Source organism: Phalangium opilio, unplaced genomic scaffold (assembly GCF_054372755.1).
Source record: "Phalangium opilio isolate 3A_F unplaced genomic scaffold, DU_Popi_V2 ptg000209l_1, whole genome shotgun sequence".
NCBI classification, from domain to species: Eukaryota; Metazoa; Arthropoda; class Arachnida; order Opiliones; family Phalangiidae; genus Phalangium; species Phalangium opilio.
The window spans coordinates 17,688,416-17,714,934 of NW_028324217.1; the positions used below are offsets into that span (position 1 = coordinate 17,688,416).

At 38.3% G+C, this 26,519-nt stretch overlaps 4 protein-coding genes across 4 annotated transcripts in view; all 4 read right to left on the bottom strand.

The window, feature by feature from the left end:
• LOC149620971 (uncharacterized) overlaps positions 1-23,645 on the bottom strand; it is a 41,582-nt gene extending 17,937 nt beyond the window's left edge. Inside the window, exon 1 of the mRNA XM_089854661.1 lies at positions 23,410-23,645. The gene's annotated coding sequence lies outside the window, so the exon portion shown is untranslated. The remainder of the gene's footprint in view (positions 1-23,409) is intronic.
• Positions 772-26,051, bottom strand: LOC149620972 (uncharacterized). The gene is made up of 2 exons (XM_089854835.1): positions 25,441-26,051; positions 772-1,091 (listed from the first exon to the last, which is right to left on the bottom strand). The coding sequence occupies exon 1, from the start codon at positions 26,040-26,042 to the stop codon at positions 25,638-25,640; it is 405 nt and encodes a 134-aa protein (XP_089710961.1). The 5' UTR covers positions 26,043-26,051; the 3' UTR covers positions 772-1,091; positions 25,441-25,637.
• On the bottom strand, positions 6,693-23,180 carry LOC149620973 (uncharacterized). Its single transcript, XM_089854816.1, has 6 exons — positions 23,038-23,180; positions 22,505-22,636; positions 22,278-22,414; positions 19,726-19,814; positions 18,986-19,630; positions 6,693-9,428 (listed from the first exon to the last, which is right to left on the bottom strand). The coding sequence occupies exons 2-6, from the start codon at positions 22,613-22,615 to the stop codon at positions 8,392-8,394; spliced, it is 2,019 nt and encodes a 672-aa protein (XP_089710942.1). The 5' UTR covers positions 22,616-22,636; positions 23,038-23,180; the 3' UTR covers positions 6,693-8,391.
• On the bottom strand, positions 10,409-11,263 carry LOC149620974 (uncharacterized). The gene is made up of 2 exons (XM_089855828.1): positions 10,485-11,263; positions 10,409-10,445 (listed from the first exon to the last, which is right to left on the bottom strand). The coding sequence occupies exons 1-2, from the start codon at positions 11,027-11,029 to the stop codon at positions 10,409-10,411; spliced, it is 582 nt and encodes a 193-aa protein (XP_089711954.1). The 5' UTR covers positions 11,030-11,263.
• Positions 26,052-26,519: the final 468 nt, after the last annotated feature.

Genomic DNA, 26,519 nt, shown 5'->3' on the forward strand with positions numbered 1-26,519 from the left:
TTGCCATAGCAGGGATAGATTTAATTTTAGAAGTAGATATGGAGAACAGAGTAATGTGGGCGCGCGTCAAAGCCCCGGACCCCCTTCCCCGGGACGGGAGGTATGAAAGAAGAGTCGGGTCATAGCGATAGAGGTAAAAAGGAATTACGTATTTTTCGACGCCCCCATCAGCAACGTCTCAACGTCATCAAAACGTAGTTTAAGTGAACCAATAGGATAATTTAAAATTTTCGTTACGTGTTGGAGGGAGGGGTCTATACTGGGCTATGAGTCGGATGGTCGGACTGAAGTAAATACTAACCGTTCTCCATTCCTACTTCTAAAATTTAATTTATCCCTGGCCTTAGATTTTACTAAAAAGGTTTCGAAGTCTTAAAGTTGATAAATAAAAATTAATTTGCAAAACAAAACTGTAAATTCAATAGATAGTTACACTGGTCTGATTTCTTGTGTGTTAAAGTAAAATCAAGATTATTATTATAGTACAACTAAAGTTTACTAATTCTGATTAAATACACTTGTCGAACGCGTACATATTCGTATAATTCAAAATATTCCACGTCATTAAACTGACTCCAAAATCACCTGATACAAAACATCCTTTTGAACTTTAAATTCTTCTTCATATTCAATAATTTCCGTGGGAAAATTTACAGGCAAATAATCATCATCATTCTCCATAGAGTAATAAACCACAACATCAGATTCAAAATCATCCTCTTCGGTCATTGGTTGAAATTTCGCCATGACGTAATCACGACCGCAAGTGAAGTAAAACGCCACACTTACTTTCTTCCATGCTTATAACAACGAACAATATATAAACAATCCAAGGTTCGTTTTCTTAACCCTAATTAACATTTTAAACATAATTTCTGTCTCAATTATTGATTATAATTAAAACACGTGATTAACGAATCGACTAGTGACGTATTTCCGTCAGCCATGATGAGTGGTTTGAGGCTGAATGTGGGGCTAATCAAATATTAAATTTTTGTGGTATAAAATCTATTTCATTTTCCATATAATTTAAGTAGAAAACCAGAAGTTCATAACTTGAAGAAGGGAAATAGTTGTGTAATTATATGAAGCTAGTAGAAAAGGTTCCCCCGCGTTACATGTGTAAAGCTATTTGGTTAAAATATAGGTACGTTATGCCTTTACGTTTTACTTACTTTTTGGCCGCCAATTCCCAAGATAAGTTGATGTCTGATCAATGAACTCTTCTGCGTGAATCCATAGTCACATTGATCACATTTGAAGGGTTTTTCACCACTGTGAACGCGTTGATGTGTGATCAAAACATACTCCCGCTTACATGCATAATCGCACTGATCACATTTGAACGGTTTGTCACCGATATGCCTTCGTTGATGTTTGATGAAATCGTACTCATACTTGCATGAATAGTCACACTGATCACATTTGAATCGTTTTTCTTCTTTACTAGGGGTGTGCGGGTACCCGATACTCGAAGATTACCCGTTCGGGTATCGGGTCGGGTACCCGCCCCGATACCCGACAATGACTTTTCCAACAAATCGAAACAACTCGGGTAGTAAAAAATACTCCCCCCATTACCCGTGTCAAGCCGAAACAGGTTATTCGCGGGTAGAAAAATAGGAATCAGAGGTCCAGTTTAAAATAATCGGAATTTTTAAGAATGACGAAATGCCCAGAAACACTGTTTCAAGGTGAAATATGGTTCACATAAGGTGATAGTTCCTTTCCGAGAAAGACTAGAATCACCGCACACAGCGCGACACACCTATATCATCCCCTTGCCAGTATTCTGGGACTTGGCATTACTACGTCATGAAACGTCAGGCTACCTTCCACTAATGCTTAAAAACATACCATAATGGCGCTGGGGGCGGAGTTAAGCCCCAATTGCCAAGTCCCTATAACACCTAGAATTGACTTCAATTCAGATATAACTGTAAAAATATTGTACTGAAGGGAATTTTTGAAGGAGTATCTATTTATTTAACCCTAATTATCCGAAAAACATTTGGGTACCCACCACGATAACTATTAGTCTTAACTTTTAATACCCGACTATTACCCGACAACCATTTTTCGGCTAAGCCTAATTACCCGAATACCCGACAAAAATTCGGGTACCCGCCCCGATACCCGAAAACAATATTTTTGATTACCCGAACCCGATTCGAAATTGAAAAATCACTACCCGCACACCCCTATTCTTTACCCTTTCTAATGCGACGTTGTAGGCCCTTTTTATATTCGGTTGTATGGTTCTTCTTCAATTTCCCTACAGAAAATATAAAATCACAAACATCATTTACAATTTAATATAAAAAAAAACAATAACGTTCACGCGAACTTCATAGTAGTGAGTACGAAATCGCAGTGTTACAGAATAAAAAAAGTGTGTTGAAACCATTATAGCAATTTTTGCTTTTTCCACTAACCTTGTGTTGAAACAGTGTTGATTAAGGCCTTAGCCGATGAGTAAACGAGCATATCAACAAAAAGGGGACAAGATCAACTTAAATGGAGGAGAAACCTTGGCTCGAAAACAGAAAGGTTGTACTTTCAACTTTTCTTTGCTCTCAAATTAATTTTCATTCAATAGTTTTAAGACAGGTTCATCAGAACTTATTCCAAGATGAAACTTATGTTGAAGTATGTAGGACTGATTTAATAACAAAAATACGAGGTTCATAATAGTTATGAATCATTAAAGAGCATGATAAGAACAGATGCGCGAACATTTGTCGTAAGTTCCTCCGTGTGGTGGTTAGACAGTTCCCGTAATCTTACCCCTAACTATTATAATGGAGTTGCAGACTTGCAGGCAATCATTTGATGATGAATAGCGAAATTCCGTGAATATTTTGCGTAAGCCCCGCCCCTTGGAGGCTAGACGTTCCTAGTACCCCTAACGATGGTGATGAAGTAGAAGCTTATCTCAAATATACGAAGTAGATCGACCTCAGAAGGTGGTGGATTCAGAAGCCAATGCAACAGATTCGGTTTATGTGGAATGTACGAAAGACTAGGCAGATGAAGGAATAGTGTGGATTGGTACTCAAGTAGAAAAATTAACATGGTGAAATACAATTTTTATCAACCATCGGAAAACGTGAACACTTCTACTTCCATATGCAATCTGCGAACGCGCTCTAGTGTAATAAAAGACAGACAGACACGGAAACGTTCCAAACAGTACCTCCTGCAACTCAATCAAACCACTCTAAACCAGACAGCTTTGTTTAGATTAAAATTTCATCTCTGAAACGGTCCTAAGCCATTATACAGAATGCAAACTTATAAACGTATGATAAAATATACGTGACAATATGAACAAACAGTAATATTCAGCCATTAAACCTCTACGTGATACACCTACTAAGTACTGAAAAAGAAAGAGCATGAATTCAACGGTAAAGTTAGGGTTAGCGACAATTTTCCTCTCTCTTTTGTTTCTTTTGAAACCATCTACTACCAGAGCTGATGACGAAGTTAAGGCTATTTTGAAGTTAAAGTAATTAAAGACGCAAATGACGATCCAGGACATTTAGCAAGTACTACGCCAAAACCTGAAGAAACTTCCTAGTATTTATATGCTAATGAAAGCTCCGAGGGGACTGATAACGGAAATGGAAATCGCTCGAAAGAAAAAACCTCAAACGTTTGGAAACAAGTTTGGAACAATTCGAAAAACGTATCCAAAATCGGCAGGAAAAGGTTATGAAATATGAAAAATTGGCAAGAATTGAGAAAAATATTGAACGTAATTTGAAACAACTTTCCGGTATGAGGGTCAGTTTTGCCATGGAAGCAACGAAACTAAATAATACCTTGGAGAAATTTAAAAGGGAGATGAACAACAAAATTAGTCAATTATTACGGTAAACGAAGATATAATTACTGTAATTCCAGTTGTAATATTAATTGATGTTAAATAAAGCCTTTGAGACAATATTGTTACTAATAAATTTTACTATCCGTTCGTAATGGTTTTATGAATAACTAGCAAAATCATATTATTACTTTGAGGAAAAAAAGGTTCGGCGTTGCCCGTTAAGACATTTGGTTAGTTCCGGCCGCCATTTTAATATACTGCAGTATATTTAAAGCACACAGCCATAGAGCCGGTATGGTAATTATTCGGTAATTAAGGGTGCTTACATTATTTCTAAGAATGGAAAGTTTTCTTAGAGATTACCTAATACAATTGTAAAGAACAGTAATATTTATTCAGAAAATAAAAACATTTTGTCGTACAATACATTAGTAAATGTTCTTTCCAAGTTTGCTGAGTACTCTTAACTATAATCCAATTTATTATTCCTAGTGGTTACTACGTTAATGTCGGATTAAATGGCTCTTCCGCGCGCTGCCATAATCACAATGATCACATTTGACTTTCACCACTGTGAATGAGTTGTCTTTTCAAAGCATTCTTCCACGTACTTGCATAGTCACACTGATCACATTTGAAGGGTTTTTCACCACTGTGAATGCGTTGATGAATGTTCAAATTACTCTTGTTTGTGCTGGCATAGTCACACTGATCACATTTGAAGGGTTTTTCTCCAGTGTGAATTCGTTGATGTCTGATCAAATGACACTTTTGCGTACTTGCATAGTCACACTGATCACATTTGAAGCGTTTTTCTTTGGTATCTTTTCGAATGTCAAGGTCAAGATCCCTTTCATATTCAGGTGCACATTTGTATCGAGTTGAACATTTTTTCTTGGATTTTCCTAGAGAAATGAAATAAATTAAAACCTCATATGATATCATACAACTCGCGTCACAAACATCTCACTGTTCAAAGGCAATTGATATAACAAGTTATGCTTAGGCTTAAAAAGACACAAAGGCAAACGAAACAAGTTCAGAAACAATAATAATCCATGTCCGAGTCGAAACAGCCGTTTCCAAAGAACCTGACCTTACCAAATCTATTATATGCGTTGAAAACGTGGAGGATTCAAACTTCATCCCACGTTAGACACTTGCGTGATACAGAATGCAAACTTTCCCATAATTAACGTATAATAAAATATACGTGACAATATGAACAGCCATATTCTGCCATTAAACCTCCGTAGGTGCATGATAACACCTACAAACTAGTGAAAAAACACAAGTACGAATTCAAGAGTAAAGTTAAGCTTAGCGACAATTTTGCTGTCTCTCCTGCTGTTTCTGCTGAAACCAACTAGCACCAGAAGTGAGGACAAAGATGAAGTTATTAAAGAAACAAATTAAGATTCAATGCAATAACATATTAATCAATTATTAGGGTAACATTTTTATTCTTTAATAGCGAAGATGATATTCCATTTTTAATATAAATATTGTTAATTATAGAGAAATAAAGGGATGTATTCAATATTGTTGGTGAACGATTTATAAATAACTAACACAAACATAGTATTACTACCAGTTTTCCGTTAAGACGTTAGGCTAGTTACATTTGACAATTTTATAATACGATATAGCCTGTCCGGTGATTAATTCGTAACGATAGGCTTTTACAATTTTCCCACGAACAAAAACTTTTTTCTTAGTGAGCATCTACTACATTTGACAAGAAAAAGCAATGTGTGAAACGAAAATGAAAAAGCGTTGCGCAATTGACACATTTTGAAATGGTTCTTTCCAAGGTTTAAATTGCTGAGTATGCTTAACTTCAATCCATTTTATTAGTCCATGTGATTATAACGACGATGTCTGATCATACTAATCTTCTGCGTGCTGCCATAATCACACTGATCACATATGAAGGGTTTTTCGCCGCTATGAATTCGTTGATGTATGATCAAATGAACCTTCTGCGTACCTTTATAGTCATACCGATCACATTTGAAGGTTTTTTTTTACAATTGTGAATATGTTGATGTCTGGTCAAATTACACTTCCGCGCACTTGCGTAGTCACACTGATCACATTTGAAGGGTTTTTCACTACTGTGAATGCCTTGATGTCTGATCAAATTAATCTTCCACGCACTTGCATAGTCACACTGATCACATTTAAAGGGTTTGTCAACACTGTGAATTCGTTGATGGATGATCAAATCAACCTTCCACGCACTTGCATAGTAACACCGATCACATTTGAAGGGTTTTTCACCACTGTGAATGCGCTGATGTTCGATCAAATGAGACTTCCACGTACTAGCATAGCCACACTGATCACATTTGAAGCGCTTTTCTTTGGTATCCTTTCGAATGCCAAGTTCAAGCTCCCTTTCATTTTCAGGTGAACATTTGTATCGAGTTGAACATTTTTTCTTGGATTTTCCTACAGAAAGGAAATAGATTAAAATCTCATATGATATCAAACAACTCGCGTCACAAACATTTCAATGTTCAAAGTCAATTGATATAACGTGGTTATGCTTAGGCTTAAAAAGACACAAAGGCAAACAAAACAAGTTCAGAAACAATAACCGATGTCCGAGTCGAAATAGCGGTTTCCAAAGGTTTGACCTTACCAAATCTAAAACATGCGTTGAGAACGTGGAAGATTCAAACTTGATCCCACGTTACACACTTGCGTAATACAGAATGCAAACTTCCTCATAAAAAACGTACAATAAAATATACGTGACAATATGAACAGCCATATTCTGCCATTAAACCTCTGAAGGTGCATGATAACACCTACTAAGAAGTGAAAAAACACAGCCATGAATTCAACGGTAAAGTTAAGCTTAGCGACAATTTTGCATTCTCTCGCGTTTCTGCTGAAACAAACTAACACAAGAAGTGATGACGAAGTTAAAGTAAGGAATGAAGCAAATTATGATTAATCAATTATTATGGTAAAAATATCATTCTTTAATAGCGAAGATATAATTACTAATACACCATTTGTCATATTAAATATTGTTAATTATATTTTTTAAAAAAAGGTTACATTAAATATTGTCGTGAAGGTTTTATAAATAACTAACACAAACATCGTATTACTACCAGTTTTCCGTTAAGACGTTAGGCTAGTTACACTCCACAATTTTATAAAACCGTGTAGCCTGTCCGGTGACTATTCCGTCACGAATGGTTTTTTAGTTTTTTAGCAACATCGTGTATATACGATGAGGCTATTAGTTTGTCCCGCGAGCCTGTGGGTGTGGGTGTGGTGGTCGTAATAGTTTTTCGCGATTTGGAATGTGGTCAGAGTTACCCAAAGAAATAGTTAGTCAGAGCTAACCGAAGAAATGGTTATTTTATTGCTTTGGCAGTATAAAACGTTTCGTTCGACATTGAAGAGAGAGTGAATGTGAGAGAATTGTGGTGAGGTGATATTTTTCGTTCGTGTATTTTAAAAGGATGGGGATTATAATAGTAAGTGCAAGCATACATTTAATTGTACAGGTAAGGTTAAGCTTTGTGAAATGTGGTTTACGTTTGCTCCATATATTTAAAGCTAGAGAGAGAGAGAGGAATTTAGTATTGGCTTAATTTAAATGGAAGGTTTAATACTCCCTTTAAAATTCCTGTCACCCGTCAACAATAAGGGTTTCACGCTTTTCATCTCACCCCCCGATTTCAAAATTCAGAGAAATCGAGGGAGATTTTTAAAAAGCAAAAGGAACTATATACCGACGTTATATTTGGAAAGGTGGTGTTTATTACTAGAAGTTACGTCGTTTCTCCATAAATCGAGAAGAGTTTTAAAAGAAGGTACTAGCTTGGGGCAGCATTCCTTTCCTTTCATTCTTGTTAAAGCTTCAAAACGAAGAGACGTTTATTTTTTGGTGCTAAGATATTGCGGAATATTTTTTTAACTTCTTTTAACAATTATTTAGTAATTTCTTATTATAATTAATAATTTTTTGTTGTTGTTGACGTTCGTTTAAATTGTCGTGTGTGCGCAGTACATTTTTATCGTTTCCTAGTTCGAATTGAGGAGTAAAGGATTGAACAATCACAGTAGGTTAGGTAAGGTATAGAGGGGTTATCCACTCATTAGGGTAGGTATAGAGGGGCTATTCACTCGTACGATGTGGCTACTATTACGAGCCCTTGGGTCGCCTTGTTATAGTTTATCTATGATCGAAAACATTTTGTTAGTGAGCATCTACTACAGTTGTCAAAAACGGTAATGTGTGATCTAACTAATTTTCTGCGTGCTGCCATAATCACACTGATCACATATGAAGGGTTTTTTCAACGCTGTGAATGCTTTGATGTTTGATCAAATTATACTTCTGTGTACATATATATAGTCACACCGAGCACAATTGAAGGGTTTTCGCCGCTATGAATTCGTTGATGAGCGACCAAATTACCCTTCTGCGTGGATCCATAGTCACACTGATCACATTTGAAGGGGTTTTTATTATAATCGTGAACATGTTGATGTCTGGTCAAATAATCCTTCCGCGCACTTGCGTAGTCACACTAATCACATTTGAAGGGTTTGTCACCACTGTGAATGAGTTGATGACTGGTCAAATTATACTTTATTGTGCTGGTATAGTCACACTGATCACATTTGAAGGGTTTTTCACCGCTATGAATGCGTTGATGTCTGATCAAATTAATCTTCTGCGTGGATCCATAGTCACACTGATCACATTTGAAGGGTTTTTCACCACTGTGAATGCGTTGATGTCTGATCAAATAAACCTTCTCCGTACCTTTATAATCACACTGATCGCATTTGAAGAATTTTTCACCACTGTGAATGCGTTGATGTCTGATCAAATCATTCTTCCACGCACTTGCATAGTCACACTGATCGCATTTGAAGGGTTTTTCACCACTGTGAATGCGCTGATGCTCGATCAAATGAGACTTCCACGTACTAGTATAGCCACACTGATCACATTTGAAGGGTTTTTCACCGGTATGAATGCGCTGATGTTTGATTAAAGTACTCTTCAAGGTACTAGCATAGTCGCACTGATCACATTTGAAGGGTTTTTCACCACTGTGAAAGCGTTGATGTCTGAACAAATCACAATTCCGCGTGCAAGCATAATCACACTGATCGCATTTGAAGGGTTTTTCACTACTGTGAAGGCCTTGATGTCTGATCAAACTAGTCTTCCACGCGCTGGCATATTCACACTGTCCACACTTGAAAGGTTTTTCACCACTGTGAATGCGCTGATGGCTGATCAAATCACTCTTCCACGCACCAGCATAGAAACACTTATCACATTTGAAGGGTTTTTCTCCAGTGTGAATGCGTTGATGTGTGATCAAAGTACTCTTGCGCTTGCTACCATAGTCACACTGATCACATTTGAAGGGTTTTTCTCCAGTATGAATGCGTTGATGTGTGATCAAGTTACTCTTGCGCTTGCTACCATAGTCACACTGATCACATTTGAAGCGTTTTTCCTTGGTATCCTTTCGAATGCCAAGTTCAAGCTCCCTTTCATTTTCAGGTGAACATTTGTATCGAGTTGAACATTTCTTCTTGGATTTTCCTACAGAAAGGAAATAAATTAAAACTTCATATGATATCATACAACTCGCGTCACAAACATTTCACTATCCAAAGGCAATTGATATAACGCGGTTATGCTTAGGCTTAAAAAGACACAAAGGCAAACGAAAAAAGTTCAGAAACAATAATCGATGTCCGAATCGAAACAGCGGTTTCCAAAGACCCGACCTTACCAAATCTAATATATGCGTTGAGAACGTGGAAGATTCAAACTTGATCCCACGTTAGACACTCGCGTAATACAGAATGCAAACTTCTCCATAATAAACGTACAATAAAATATACGTGACAATATGAACAGCCATATTCTGCCATTAAACCTCTGTAGGTGCATGATAACACCTACAAAGTAGTGATAAAACACAAGTACGAATTCAAGGGTAAAGTTAAGCTTAGCGACAATTTTGATGATTCCTAACCTAATATATGCTTTGAAATTGTGGAAACTTCAAAAAAAAAAAAAAAATATTCTATGGTAATAAAAATAGACTTATAAACAGATTCTATATTATTTGTTTCAATGATATTCCACGTGAACCTAGGAGGTGCACAAACCTATGACGGTTGAATATATTTGCAGTGATGTCACCGGGTTCGATCAGGGAGCGGGAATGGAAGCTTTCCCCCTGATTCGATTAATTAAACTTATAGAACCATCTGAATCTCTATTTAGAGACAATGCACAGTCTGCTTTATGCCTTAGTGTGAATTTTAATTTCGATCCGGCCCGAGCCGTTAATCTTTGCAGACAATTGTAATTAAGCATTAATGTGCATTGCACATTACATTATCTAAAGAAACGTTGTTAAACAGCCCGATATGTACCTATCCTATGAATGTGTTTATGTGCAATCAAGCTACTCTTCCGAGTGCTTCAAAGTCACACTGATCACATTTGAAGGGTTTTTCGCCACTGTGAATGCGTTGATGACAGATCAAATGATTCTTCATCGTGCTGGCCTAATCACACTGATCACATTTGAAGGGTTTTTCAGCACTGTCAATACGATTGTGAATGTATGATCCAATTACTCACACGATTACTACCATAGTCGCACTGATCACATTTAAGGGTTTTTCACCACTGTGAACTCGTTGATATATTATTAAACTACTCTTGTGCGTGCAGGCATAATCACACTGATCACATTTGAATGGTTTTTCACCACGGTGAATGCGTTGATGGACGTCCAAACGACAGCTCTGCGAGCTAGCATATTCACATTGATCACATTTGAAGGGTTTTTCACCGCTGTGAATGCGTCGATGTATTCTCAAACTTTTCTTCATTGTTCTGGCATAATCACACTGATCACATTTGAAGGGTTTTTCACCGCTATGAATGCATTGATGTGCGATTAAAGTACACTTACGGGCAGTAGCATAGTCACACTGATCACATTTGAAGGGTTTTTCACCACTGTGAATGCGCTGATGGACGTTCAAATCGTTACCAATTTCCAATTTATTCTGGCACCCCCTCTCTATTGCCAAAGTATTTTGGGTCGAAATAAGCACCAGTGATGATAAGATAACAGTGAAGATCCTTGGGAAAGGGAGCATTTTAAGGGTTTGTGTCATTATTCAAGTTCTACAGTTCAAATTATGGAGAATCTTGAAAATAACATAAAAAGTGTGAACGTTTCGTCCAACACATTTAAATATGTTACAACCACAACGACTGAAAATTAGCATAGATTAGCGGCTTTTTGCCCAAGATTAGTTTTCATCTAACTTTAAAGCGGAATTTCTCGGCCTGATTTTCCGGCAGGGAGTCTGTGTCTCCCACATTCGCGATTTTTGGAAGATGAAAGCCAAACAAGGTCGATCACAGAGCAGTTAAATAATGTTCACGTCTGATCAGAGAACTGTTCTCAAAGCTAGTATAGTCGCACTGATCACGTTTGAAGCGTTTTTCTTCAGTGCCATTTGTAATGTGACGTTCAAGATCAATTTTATATTCAGGAGAATATTTGCAAAGAGTTGAACGCTGCTTCTCGGATTTTCCTTCAGAAAGCAAACAAACTGAAACTTCCTTACAATTTGAATCAAACACATTACTATGTTCAATAGCACTTGATAAAACCGGTCATGCCGAGTACTAAAATTACACCAAGTTAAAGAAAACACAAGTTCGGAAAACAAAATTAATACCGCTCCGAATCGAGATTTTACCCATCTGAGAGTGGAAACTAATGGTTGTTAATTATTAAGAAAATATTTAAGGTTTTAGTCTATTGCAATATAAATATGCTTATAAAATAAATTGGAAGGTAAAATGGTATGACTGCCGTTATTGAAAGGCGTTATAATGTCCTCTCCTCTTTTTTGTTTCTAGGTGATCGAGTTTAAACGGAAGTAACTGCAATTCGTTAACACGTAACACCAAATTAACTCAAGACTGTGTGGGAAACATTTGGCCCTGGCGTTACCCTTATGAACTGAATATGATGGTAGAGAAAGCGGAAAATTTTCGATAAGTTGGATATCATCATAATTTTAGGATATGATGGCCACTTCTCCGAGGCGTAAGCGGTGTGTGCGACAAAATCGTGATTTACTTATTGCAACGATTAAGTCAGAAGAAAAGAAATCGTCTTGGATAGTTTGCAACGACTATAACATTATTTTTCCGAAAGGCTCAACCCAAATCCCAAGGATGTGTTAGACGACCTAGAAGAACTTTAAATTTTGCGGGACTATTTATCACAGCCAAACAGTGGCGACATCTGTACAAATCATCTCGTTTTATATGTATGTACGCGTGGTTACAATCTACCAGCATTGTTGTTCTCTCGCGTTCTGGTCATGTCACTTCATGTCATTAAAAGCACAATTTACATAAACTAAGTGATTGATTTTTATGTACTTCCACTAAATATAACAGATTATGGGCCCCGCACGACTGTGTTAACGCGTAAACAAGAAGAAATTACACTAAGACAAGTCAGACAAGAAAAGTAAGCGATGTATATGCTTTTCCAACCCACCTAATAAAGTGACCAAGGCCTAACGCACCCACGAGGAAGACGACACAGTGAAGAGTCTAACCTTTAACAAAGACATTCGTAAGGCACAGTTGATGAGCCGCAGTTAAGTGAAGATACTGCACACAGAGAGGACAAACGTTTAACAAAGACATTAGTAAGGCACGATTGATGAGCCGCAGTTAAGTGAAGATACTGATATCGAATATGTACTGTTGTTAACGCGACGAACGTTGAATCAAAACTACTGAAGAACAACCTCTATAAAATAACATTCACCATGGGAGACGAGTATAAAGTGGAGAAATTAAACTCGAAGAATTATCGTTATTGGTCTTTGAGAGCCCAGGGACTGTTAGAAACTAAAAACTGCTGGAATGCCGTTAATCCTGGTTTCCCCGATGAAGCTACGGCAACGCAACAAGCGTTGGACCACAAAGCAAAGGGAATTTTCTACATGATACTTAACGATGAAAGTCTGGACGATATTGCCGACTGCGCTACAGCGAAGGCCATATGGAATACTCTGAAGAGTATACATACAGTATACGACACATGGCATGGTTTATTATTATTGAAGGATTTTGTAAACACAAAGAAACTTGATGAATCAATAGGTGATTATTTAACGAGACGTAATGGCCTATATCGTAAGGTGAAAGACGCTGGATTTGAGTTCGAAGAAAAAGCGATAGCAGGGTTTGCCGTTTTGGGACTACCGTCAGAATTTGAGTTTTTGTCACGGAGTCTGAGACTCGACCAAGGTGATCTATGCATGACGAAGCTTAAAGCAAAACTCATAGAAGAAGAGAGACGATTGCAATTTTCCAAAGATAACGAAGATGGAAGGGAACGTTCTTCTTACCGAAACGAAACTAAAGCCCTTGCTACTCAAGCATTCTCTAAGGGTAGAGGTCGTGGAATTAGCAGAGGCCGGGTTCGAGGAGGTCCTGCGAGGCGGTACTCGGAACAAAATGACGCACCTGGAGGTACCAGAAGAGATACATCCAGAAATCCAACGGCAGATTATTCAAACCGACGATGCTATAAATGTCTGGAGTTTGGGCATATCGCAAGAGAGTGTCCATATGACGAGGTAGAAATGAAGAAAAAATGTGATGAAAATACTACTAGCAAAATGCACTCAGCATCAATAGCTAAATTAAGCAGTACGGAACTTGTCAGGGTAGAAAGCGATGCACATATTCACCATTTAGCGCTAAAAGCCACGAGAGAAACAAATCGAGATGCAAATGTAAATAACATTTGGGTGATGGATAGTGGGGCGACGGACCACATGACGTCATCTCGTGAGAAATTTGTTACTTTTCAAAGCTATAATACTGATATCGAAGTAGCTGGTGGAGGAAATCTAAAATGTACCGGCAAAGGAAATGTTCGTATCCAATTAGCCAAAGAATGTGGAGGCTGGAAATTAACTTTTCGTAACGCATTATACGTACCTGAGTTAGGAGGCAACCTCATGTCTGCATCTCAGATAACTGACAAGGGTCTAGAAGTTCTACTCAATAACCAAGAAGCTATCATTGAAAGGGAAGGTGACATCATTGCCAAAGGAAAGAAAGAAGGGAATCTATATTATTTCAAAGAAGAGATAAGTCCTATTACTGTCAAATCATTGGTTACCAAGACGAAAACCACCTCTGAAGAAGTATGGCACAGACGATTGGGTCACCTGCATATTGCCGCGGTTAAACAACTAGCTTGTAAAGATTCCGTAGTTATAGAGATTGACGAAGATCCTCAAGATGAAAAGTGCGAGGTTTGCATGAAAGGTAAACTAAAAACGAAACCTTTTCCTAAACGGAGTTTGACTAGAGAGACAGAAACGTTACGTTTAATACACTCGGACGTCGTAGGACCGATAACACCTATTTCCAAAGGGGGTTCTAAATACTTTGTAACCTTCATCGATGACAATACAAGGTACACTGAAGTCCATATGTTACAACGCAAAAACCAAGTAGAAGATAAATTTGACGAATATAGACGAAGAGTGGAAAATTTTCAAGGAAAGAAGATCGTCACACTCAGAAGCGACAACGGGGGCGAATACCTTGGGAAATCTTTCCAAAGTAAATTAACGGAACTGGGCATAGACCGTCAACTGACAATCCCAGGAACACCGCAACAGAATGGCGTTGCCGAACGAGCTAACCAAACGATTCTTGATACAGCAAGATGTATGTTAATAGAATCAGGCATGCCCACATCATTTTGGGCAGATGCAGTACATACGGCCGCCTACGTAAGAAATAGATGCCCAACAGTTGCAAATGAAGGAACGCCTCCATTAGAACTTTGGAAGAAAAAACCCGCAAATTTATCACACGTTAAGGTTTTTGGATGTCGTGCTTGGGCGGTAAATAAACAGAGATCCACTAAATTCACGGACAAAGGCATAGGATGCATCTTCATAGGATATGACACACACGCAAAAGCATATCGCCTTTGGGATGAAACGAATGACAAAGTTTTTATAAGCCGTGATGTAGTATTTAAGGAATCCAAATTTCCTTTCAAGCATCGAAGGGAAGAAGTGGCCACAAAGTCCCTCAACCTCAATGACACTATATGGCGTGCATTCGATGTAGAACACCATCCCATGGGTGTACCAGACATGGCCACTGAGTCAGAGATCGATATTTCTAGTTCCGATGAGAGCTTTGATGACGAGCGCACTCATAACGAGGAGGGGAATGGAAATATAGAAGAAGACAGGGAAGACGGAAATAGAGAAGAAGACAGGGAAGATGGAAATATAGAAGAAGACAGGGAAGATGGAAATGTAGACGACCGGGAAGATGGAAATATAGAAGAAGACAGGGAAGATATAGAAGAAGACAGGGAAGATGGAAATGTGGATGAACCGCAGCAAAGACAATCGCGAGCGGGTAGACCACTCAGGAAACCAAATTGGATGAAAGATTATAAATGTAACACAGCAGCAAGCTTAACAAAGAAATCAGACCCACAGTCTCCAGCCGAAGCTTTGAAGGGTCCGGATAGTCATAGATGGAAACAAGCTATGCTTGAAGAAACAGAAAATCTTTTTATGCTTGAAGAAACAGAAAATCTTTTACGCAACGACACATTCACTTTCTTAAAAGGTCCAAAACCAAAACAGAGGGCAATTCGTTGTAAATGGATATTTAAAACCAAGTATGACGAGAAAGGTAACTTAGCAAGACATAGAGCGAGATTGGTAGCGTTGGGCAATACCCAACGACCCGGATTGGATTTTGACCAAACCTATTCACCAGTAGTGCAAATGAAAACTACTAGAATTCTTTTTGGTATCGCGGCTGAGAAAAATTGGGCGATACATCATTTGGATATAAAGGCTGCGTATCTAAATGCTAATATCGATGAAGATGTTTACATCGAAACGCCGGAGAATTTTCAAGAACTATGTGAAGAATTGAGAAGTTCTTTCCCTCATATTCCACCAACAACAGAACTACAAGATACTAAATTAAAATTGAAGAAAAGTATTTACGGTTTACATCAATCAGGTCGTTTGTGGAATATACACCTGGACAAATTCCTTAAATCCCAAGGACTACTAAGATCTCGAGCAGATCCTTGCCTATATTATTGCAAGAATAAAGAATTTTTGATCACAACCTATGTTGATGACCTTGTACTCTACGGAAGTTTAGAAAACATTGAACATTTCAAGAAAGCTATACAAGATCGATTTGAAGTTAAAGATCTAGGGGAGGCTAAGCACATCTTATCAATGAGAGTAAGAAGGACACAAGATGCCATCATCTTAGACCAAACATTATACGCCAACGAGTTACTCGAAAGTATGAGTATGTTGAACTCCAAACCTGTATCAACACCACTATGCTTGGGAGCAAAATATCAATGCTGCCAACCAGGACAGGAACTAAGTGAAGAAAAGGCTGTTCAGTATAGACACGCTGTTGGTAGTCTGCTTTATTTAGCGACGCATACAAGGCCGGATTTGTCGTTTGCAACAAGCTACTTAAGCAAATTCAACCAAAACCCTTCTACTGAACATTGGACAGGAATGCAGAACGTTTTAAGATACCTAAATGGTACAAAGGCATTGTCGATACATTATCAGAAGAGTAACAAGAAAATGGATGTTTTCACTGATTCAGATTGGGGATCTGACATTGAAGACAGGAGATCTTTCAGCGGATATGTAATCAAAGTTGGAGGAGCGGCAGTTAGTTGGTCATGCAAGAAACAAAAATGTACAGCACTTAGCACAGTCGAAGCCGAATTCGTTGCTCTAAGCGAATGTGGAAAGGAATGTACATGGATCAGGAATATGCTGGAAGAAATTGGTCAGGCCAAATTCTTAGGCAACCCGTTAGAAATCAAAATCGACAACCAAGGCGCGATGAAATTGTCAGAAAATCCTACCACGTCAGAAAGATCAAAACACATCGACTTAAGACTGTTTCACATTCCTGATTTGATTGAAGCAAAGAAAATCAAGTTAACATACGTCGCTTCACAACTGAACCTAGCTGACGGACTGACCAAAGTATTACCTAGTCCCAAAATGAAGCAACATCTTGAAAGTTTGGGGATCATAGATCCAGGAGGGGTGTTAGACGACCTAGAAGAACTTTAAATTTCGCGGGACTATTTATCACAGCCAAACAGTGGCGACATCTGTACAAATCATCTCGTTTTATATGTATGTACGCGTGGTTACAATCTACCAGCATTGTTGTTCTCTCGCGTTCTGGTCATGTCACTTCATGTCATTAAAAGCACAATTTACATAAACTAAGTGATTGATTTTTATGTACTTCCACTAAATATAACAGGATGTTTACCTTAACACCATTTTCTCTTTAAAACCCTTGTTTCCCCATACATTAAGTAATTTTCAGTGCATTACAAATTGTGACCATTACATTTTCAATAATAGATCTTTTATCTTTCATTATCAGTAAGACCAGGAGTTCATAATAACCCCCCTTAGGGGGGGGGAAAGTACGAAACTGGCTAAAAAGGCCGTAACAACAAAGTTTCGCCGTAAAGCTCAGCGGATTTATACACCGCTTAACTCCCAAAGAAATAGTTATCCCAATTTTTTGCGCCCACGCGCATTAATTTCCCATTTTCCGGTTTAGCACTATTTTTATCTTGTGATTTTGGAAGCTTAAATGGCTCGCGAGTCGCGCCTGTCGGCGGGGGGGGGGTACATTAAGCCTTGGCTAAGAAGTTCGCTTTGCGGTGGTTCCTAGTTTTGTACTAAACATTTATACGATCGTCAATAATGTTTTGTTGTGATATGTGTGAGTGAGAATTCCGTGGTTAAATTAAAACGGTTTGGACAAATTTATTCCCTGTATCTTTAATATAAGATTTCCATCGTGTTTCTACGTCCACATACTCGCCATTTATCTTAAAGGGGCTAACCAGCGCTGTTGGGGTGAAGTCCGCCCTTAGTTCAGGGGGAAAACACCCAGCTCTTTGGCCATAAGGAATGGCGCCACCGTCGCGGTGGGCGGGTAAGCAATATGCTAACCAACAGTTTGACCCCCCCCCCTTCACCCCCAACAGCTCCGGCCAGCCCCTTTAACGACGGAGATCTCAGAAAACGGAAGTTTTGGAACGAAAACCAAGGAGTATAGATACTACTACAATCTACTGTAAAGTTGTATGTCCATCAACAGGCTAGTCCTTTATATGCGCAACGACAAAATCTTGTTGTTCGCGATTTTTACCATTAGCTCTATGGCACGTTTCGTACTTCCCCTCCGAAGGGGTGTTATTATGAACTCCTGGTAAGACCAAAAGAGGTAAAGCTTCACGCACAAAGTATGCATCTTGGGCCATAGGTGAGCTACACGATATATTCGCAACGCCTCCTATAGAACCTCCCAGCACGCGAAGGACAATTATTCGGTGACGCGGTTCCTTCGACACTACCTCAAGAACCGATTAACCACTTACAAATATTCGAGAACTGCTATAGAGACGGAATAGGGTCTCTAAAATATTCTTCAGATGAAATTATTCACAGTTTCAAAGACCATTGGGAGTAAAGCAATAAGGTCTTATCAATCTGAGCAACGTTTGCTTGGGCTCCTTAAGACACCAAGGACGGCCGGGTGCCTGCATTTTTAAAAGAGAATTTTGTCTCGTCCGGTGGCCACGGAGCTCAGGCTCAACCGCTGAATTTAGGTAACCAAGTATTGAGCTTAATATTATTAGCAGGGACAATTTTCCGTTTTAATTTAAAGTTAAAAACGTATTAATTTAAATGACACAAAATTTTTGGAAACTTAAGATTTAACATGCTAAACATTGAGGATTAGGTTGAAAAATCGCAGGGAAGACAGAAAGTAATCAGGGTTAGAAAGGACGGGGTTAAAAAACCTGTTAGGGGAACTACCACTAGAAAATTTCGAAACATCCCCTGTTTTTGGTGAGGTTTCTAAATTCTACTGTAAGTGGCTCGATTTTGACGATTTTTGAGTCTTATGTTCCAGTCCCGAAAATCGTTGCTGACCCTAAGCGTAAAATGACTTACCAATTTCCGAACTGGCAGAAGTTGTATTACTTTCGGAACTACTTGACGAGCTACTTTCGGATGTATCAGAGCTGGACACTGAAGTATTATCTTCAACTTCAATCGGTACTTTTGGTAAATCGCTTGGCAAGCACAGTTTCATAGTTTTATTTTGTCTATTATCAGTTTTCTTTGAATCGGTCAAGGTGACTTTGGATTGGTTATCATCAAGATTCTCCTCTGGACCTTCTTCCTGAGAATTGCTTTCCTTATTTGCGTCAAGCGACGACAATTCCCCATGTTTTTCAAGGCACAATTTCTTGGATCGAGTTGCTATTCTCTCATTTCCTCTCTTGGTCGAAGAAATTCGTGATTTGGGATAAGAATTGTTAACGCTAAGATTGTTCTCAGGAGGCGAATCTGTCGTTGGGACAGGAGACATTTCGAACTGCGCTTCGCCCTCAAGGTTAAGTAAAGGAACACCGTCACGGCATTTGAGTTTAGGAATACATAGTTTCATAATTCGTGCATTTTTTGAGGTAGTTTCAGTTTGGGACGTGTTTCCTTTGCCAATCTCCGCATCACATTCAGGGGATTCTTCCTTAATGTCTTCTTCAGTCAGCGTGCCTTCGATATTGCAAGCACCTTCGGCTTTTACCAACGAACCTTGATGATCAAAACGAAACAATAACCCTAATAGTTTTATCAAACTGGAACTACATCAGGTTGCGTGTCAGAATCACGATAATGTGACACCATACCTATCCCAAATTGCTCGAGGTTCGTGGCTTCCACTTCAAGTAGACTTTGGTAAATGTTGTTGCTAATCTCAGCTGGTATACTTTGCGAACTATCCAAATAAAAAATCGTCAAAACTGATGTAGCAACAGCAATAAAAGATTAATACATTTTATCAGAAGGGGATAATAGAAAAAGGATGACACTCTTTAGTTATATGTACAGTCGTCTCCAATGAAAACTTTCTCTCCCGCGACGATTTGTTCATTTATTAGTACCCCAAATATTAGGTCTTGTGAAAGAAATTAAAAAACCAAAGTTAATCGTCACTTTTTAACAATCTAAGTTGGTGATGATGGTTCTCATATATATATATATATATATATATATATATATATATATATATATATATATATATATATATATATATATATATATATATATATATATATATATATATATATGTAAGGTCAAGTATGCGTGCAGGATAAAACTCACAGTTTAAGGATAATAAAGGGAAAAATTCATGCGTGTTTGTTCTTCAGGCAATGCTTCATCGACACTGTATTATCAAAAATTGTCCAATGAACTAAGGTCAAAGTTCATTTGGCCATTTCATATAAATAGAGCTTAACAATGAGGTTTAGAGAACATTCACTATGCCGAGATTAAGTAATCTAGATCGGGAAAGGTTAATAGCTCTTCATGCCAAGACCTGGAGCACAAAGAGTTACGACACAAGAAGAGGATGAAGTTATTGCAGCCATCGCTTTGAACAACCCGACAATCACGTGTCGTCCCATCAAATTCCTCATGGACTTAGAAGCTTCGGAACAGACTATCAGAAGAAGGATTCGTGCTTCCGGGCTTCGAAGCCGCATCGCAGCCAACAAACGTTTCCTAAAGCCAGAGCAAGAAGCACAACGACTGGGCTTTGCGCGCGATTATTTGCATTGGGGAAATGAATGGAATCAGGTTATTATAAGCGACGAGTCAACCTTTTGCTCTAGCCAAAATCACCAATGTCGGGTATGGAGGGAGATAGGCTGCAGGTATGATCCTTCATTCATTAATTCTCGAAAGAATAGTGGTCGTTTTTCCGTTCCTGTTTGGGTTTACATCAGTCGAGAAGGGCTAGGATGTTTGGTGCGCATCGATGGGCATTTGAACTCAGAAAAATATATAGACATAATTGAGCACAGCTTCGTTCCTCACGTCCTTGACAACTACTTTCCGGATGGAAAATTCACTTTCCAGCAAGACAACTCGAGGATTCACACTTCGCGCGCAACGCTGCAATATTTTCGGGAGTATCGTCCGGAAATTGCTCTTCTTAGATGGCCAACATGTTCACCAGATCTGTCTCCAATTGAACACGTTTGGGCGGAAATGAAGAAGAGCATGGGACGGATTGTAGTGGCACCTCAAAACGCAGATGAGCTTTGGGCTATGGTGAAGGTTGCCTGGGAGGAAATCAGTGAAAGACAAAACTACACGGCGGAGTTGTTCGCATCGATGCCACGAAGGTTACAAAACGTCATCGATGTTAACGGAAAGATGACAAGATATTGATTAAATTTATAACTTTAAGAACCCTATTTAATAACACTTTAGTGATCCATATTGAAATAAATAAACTGCTTGCCCACGTATAGACTTTTGAATAAATTTACTTGCAATCGCAATAACGTGTTTGGAACTGATTTTTTTTAACAAGCGTGCTACGCATTTTCCCATTTATTGTTCTAAACTGCGAGTTATATCCTGCACGCAGACATGACCTCATATTCATATATATAATATTCCTAACAAAACATAACTTCTTCATTTAATAAAAAACCATATTCTTATCCTAGTTGATGAGAACAATCATCACCTACTTAGATTGTTAAAAGTGACGATCAACTTTGGTTTCTTAATTTCTTTCACAAGACCTAATATTTGGGGTACTAATGAATGAACAAGACGTCGCGGGAGAGAAAGTTTTCATTGGAGACGACTGTAACATGATTCTTCCCAGGCGAAGGACCCCTTTATGAACATTTGCTTTCCTGCTCCACAAACTTCAGATGGGCATCACAACGTGGGGTGAATTCTATAACTGTTTGGTATTTGCTAAATCCTCAGCAATCAACACTGCACAAACCCTGATTGTCTTGACGTGGGACAAAAATGACCACAAGCGCATGCATGCGCCTTGGCAAATAGTTAGGCACTAATAGAGTAATAATGAGGGAACTATTTAACGCGTGTGATTTGGTTTAATAGTAACCTTGCTCCAAATATTAAATGATGTTGGGAAGAATCAGTTTACAATTACCCCACTTCTCCCTTGAAACATTATATACTTCTGATTTAGTGATTTTATTCACGATTCTCAGGACAAGGCTTAACGAATTATACTTGAGCTTAAAGTTAACCATAGCCGAGAGTAGGCTATGGTTTAGTTCAAACAAATGACACAAGATGCTCCCATAGTCGAGGGGTGGAGTTGACAGACCTGCTAAGCTTAGCAAAGGCTAGTTTTAGCTCCGCCCTCGTCGACAAGTTCTCATTGGTTTTTTGCTTTAAATACCTTTGTATTTGTTCTTCTGTTTGTTGATTTATCAGAACAGGATGAGATAATTCCTGTTCATTCAGTCCTAAATCATTTTCAACAGGTTCTGATTTCACGCGTTCAATGTTGGCTCTTTCGTGTATTCCACTTTCCTCCTGTGTTATAAACAATTAACAATAATTCAACTAATACTTTTAACCCGATTCTCTTTCACATCGACAATGAAAATGAAGAATGTTACAAACCATCAGATCCTTGATTTCACTTTCCAACTTCTTAATGACCCCATTGACCCTTTCAATTTCGTCCAGTTTCTTATTTATCGCAAATAAAATTGTCATTCTCACTTCTTTCATGTTTGATATTAAACCATTACACTGAAAAAAATAGACTGCGTTACAAAATAGGACTTTCTTTTATGCAGAATGTCTTTTAAAGTGTCCAGAAAGAAAACAGAGAAACCAGTGACGTCAACAAAGGGGGATCAGAAGGGGTTTTTTCGTCAAGGGCGCCACCAGAGGCTTGCGGGCGCGGTAGCTTTGCAAGAACTATAAGGAAGGCTGCAGTTTGTGTGTGTGGGCATACAGCTCCCACAAGGCTTTGTGGTGCCCTTTAATAACGCTATAAATGGTCGAGGGATGTGTGATAGGCTTATGGTGTTTCTAATCACCCACCAATGAACATTGGTTTACTTAAGGCTTTTCTATTGCGATTTATACTTTAAAGCAAATATCAGCTACTGTGGCGCCCCTAACACACTGATTAACCTTCTACACACCAATTTTATGTAGCCAAAGGCAGGAACCAATCAGAAATCGTCCTCAAGGGCGGAGCTAGACCTAGTCTTTGATAAGCTTATTGGGTCAGTCAACTCCACCCCTCGACTGTGGGAGCATCTGGTGCCGTTTTTTTACACTAAACCACAGTCACAGCTGAGACTGGCTTTAAAGGGATACTAGATTGGATGGCTCATGCTGTTCTGGAAAAACGCTATAGGCTTTGAAACTCACCTTGGCTTTTAGTTGCTTTATTTCATCATCTTTGCTTAAATGATCACAGTTACAATCATTCGCCTCCATTTCCTATAAGCAAAGTCCAGTTTTTTGAAATTTAAAATTCCTGTGCAAACCACGGATAATTTCTCAAGTACCTCTTTAAGCGCCACACTTTGAAGACTTATTAAACTCATTTCCGAAATGTCTGACTCTAAAGACGTAACTTTTCAAACTAGAGCTATTTTATCAAAAACAAACAACGAATCCTTTACGAAAATCATTCCCCCAATGTTGCCAAATAAATTGAGAGGGAAGACAGAATACTAAAATTTAACGCGAAAATTCAGAACCCCTTCATGTTGGGGCCAATTTCGGTTTAAATTGTGTAGCAGTCATGGTAGCAGACGACGGTATAAGGGCGGCACGCTACCACGCTGGCAGCCTGGCAGGCTGGCACGGGCATTCCCTAATTTCCCTTTTGAAATTTTAAATAAAGTGCTTCAAAGAGAGAATTATTCAATTCTAAATATGAACTTTTCAAGGCGAATGAGCGCTATCAAGGAACAATAAAAATTGCAGACCTTGATTCTGCAGAAACGGTTTTAACTGATGGCCTCAAATACTTCTCCTATTTTCATTGCTCCATGGAAACTCAATGAGTTAACTTGGAGGAAATAGTGGGCTGGAGTAAAATGTTGGTGGAACATGTGCGGCAATGAAAGTCTCCATGAGTACCTTGCGGACGCCACTACCCTTCCATAGTTGATTATTAAGTTCTGCCGCGTAGCACCATTGTATTTGTATGAGAGTAGTTTCTATTTTTAAGACATAATGGACATCTTTGACGTTTTCGTACCGTATTAGCCCATACCGAAACAGCGAGGATGCTCGGAGAACGTAGTTGCCATAGATGTGTTTATAGAGGCTACTTTATAGGTAAAGAGATGAAGTCTCCATCCCATTCTCTTCTCCAAGTAGGAAAGTCATAGCTCACTCGATCATAAGCCCTCGGACGATTCTATTGATTCGAATGACCAGAAATTTCATTGAGACATGTGTTGCAATACATTCTATTTTGCCATAGCAGGGATAGATTTAATTTTAGAAGTAGGAATGGAGAACAGAGTAATGTGGGCGCGCGTCAAAGCCCCGAAGAAGAGTCGGGTCATAGCGATAGAGGTAAAAAGGAATTACGTATTTTTCGACGCCCCCATCAGCAACGTCATCAAAATGTAGTTTAAGTGAACCAATAGAATAATTTAAAATTTTCGTTACGTGTTGGAGGGAGGGGTCTATGCTGGGCTATGAGTCGGACTGAAGTAAATACTAACCGTTCTCCATTCCTACTTCTAAAATTGAATTTATCCCTGGCCATAGATTATACTAAAAAGGTTTCAAAGTGTTAAAGTTGATAAATAAAAATTAATTTGCAAAACAAAACTTTAAATTCAATAGATAGTTACACTGGTCTGATTTCTTGTGTGTTAAAGTTTAATCAAGATTGTTATTATAGTACACCTAAAGTTTACTAATTCTGATTAAAGACACTAGTCGAACGCGTACATATTCGTATAATTCAAAATATTCCACATCATTAAACTGACTCCAAAATCACCTGATACAAAACATCCTTTTGAACTTTAAATTCTTCTTCATATTCAATAATTTCCGTGGGAAAATTTACAGGCAAATAATCATCATCATTCTCCATAGAATAATAAACCACATCATCAGATTCAAAATCATACTCTTCGGTCATTGGTTGAAATTTCGTCATGACGTAATCACGACCGCAAGTGAAGTAAAACGCCACACTTATAACGACGAACAATATAAACAATCCAAGGTTCGTTTTCTTAACCCTAATTAACATTTTAAACATAATTTCAGTCTCAATTATTGATTATAATTAAACACGTGATTAACGAATCGACTTGTGACGTATTTCCGTCAGCCATGCTGAGTGGTTCGAGGCTGAATGTGGGCCTAATCAAATATTAAATTTTTGCGGTATAAAATCTATTTCATTTTCTATATAATTTATGTAGAAAACCAGAAGTTCATAACTTGAAGAAGGGAAATAGTTGTGTAATTTTATGAAGCTAGAAGAAAAGGTTCCCCCGCGTTACATGTGTAAAGCTATTTGGTTAAAATATAGGTACGTTATGCCTTTACGTTTTACTTACTTTTTGGCCGCCAATTCCCAAGATGGTCGTGGATTAAAACAAAACCAAAAAAAACTCCCATGTATCTCTATTACATAGTAAACAAGATTTTACACAAACCAGAAACAGCGGTAAAAGAGGCTAAAATATACAGACGTTACCCCGCTACGACGATTTCATTTCTTTTATAGCTGCCATTTTCCAAGATGACCGCGATTTCAAAACCCAAAAACCATATATCTATCACACTGATCACATTTGAAGGGTTTTTCACCACTGTGAATGCGTTCGTGTCTGTTCAAATCACTCTTCCGCGTACTTGCAAAGTCACACTGATGACATTTGAAGAGTTTTTCACCATTGTGAATAAGTTCATGTCTGATCAATGAACTCTTCTGCTTGATCAGTGTGACACATTTGAAGGGTTGATGTGTGATCAAAACATACTTCCGCTTACATGCATAATCGCACTGATCACATTTGAACGGTTTGTCACCACTGTGAATGCGTTGATGTCTGATCAAATCACTCTTCCACGTACTTGCATAATCACACTGATCACATTTGAAGGGTTTATCACCACTGTGAATACGTTGATGTATGATCAAAATTCTCTTATGCATGCATCGATAGCCAAAAAAACATAAAAACGACATATATATCATATATCATTTATTTAGTATCGAAAATACACTAATACAGTAACATTCAAGGGAACTTCATTAAATATAATGCTGAGGCGACCGAAAAAAGTGTGTTTATGAAAAGAAGCGTTGTTGATCAAAACCGTTAGCTGAATAAACGAGCATATCAATTAGAAGGGGAGAACATCAACTTAGATGGAGAAGAAACCTTGGCTCGAAAATCGAACGGCCGTATTTTAAAATTTTCTCTTTGCTCTCACCATTAACAACGGATTTTCAGTGAATCGCCGCGTATAGACAAGTTACCAATTTATTTATTGCGTTCTGGCACCCCCTCTCTGTCAAAATATTTTTGGTCGAAATAATTGGTAGCGATTATAAGAAATGAGTAAAGACCCTTGGGAAAGAGGGCATTTTATTATTTTCATTATTCAAGGTAGTAAGTGCTACAGTTCA

Coding starts and splice junctions, on each gene's coding strand:
- LOC149620974 (XM_089855828.1), bottom strand. CDS start 11,029: ATGACACAAACCCTTAAAATGCTCCCTTTCCCAAGGATCTTCACTGTT. Junction 10,446..10,484: donor GCGACTATGGTAGTAATCGT/GTGAGTAATTGG, acceptor TCGTATTGACAG/TGCTGAAAAACCCTTCAAAT.
- LOC149620973 (XM_089854816.1), bottom strand. CDS start 22,615: ATGAAAGAAGTGAGAATGACAATTTTATTTGCGATAAATAAGAAACTG. Junction 22,415..22,504: donor GTGAAATCAAGGATCTGATG/GTTTGTAACATT, acceptor TTTATAACACAG/GAGGAAAGTGGAATACACGA. Junction 9,429..18,985: donor TTCTGCCAGTTCGGAAATTG/GTAAGTCATTTT, acceptor TCCTTTCTGTAG/GAAAATCCAAGAAGAAATGT.
- LOC149620972 (XM_089854835.1), bottom strand. CDS start 26,042: ATGCATAAGAGAATTTTGATCATACATCAACGTATTCACAGTGGTGAT.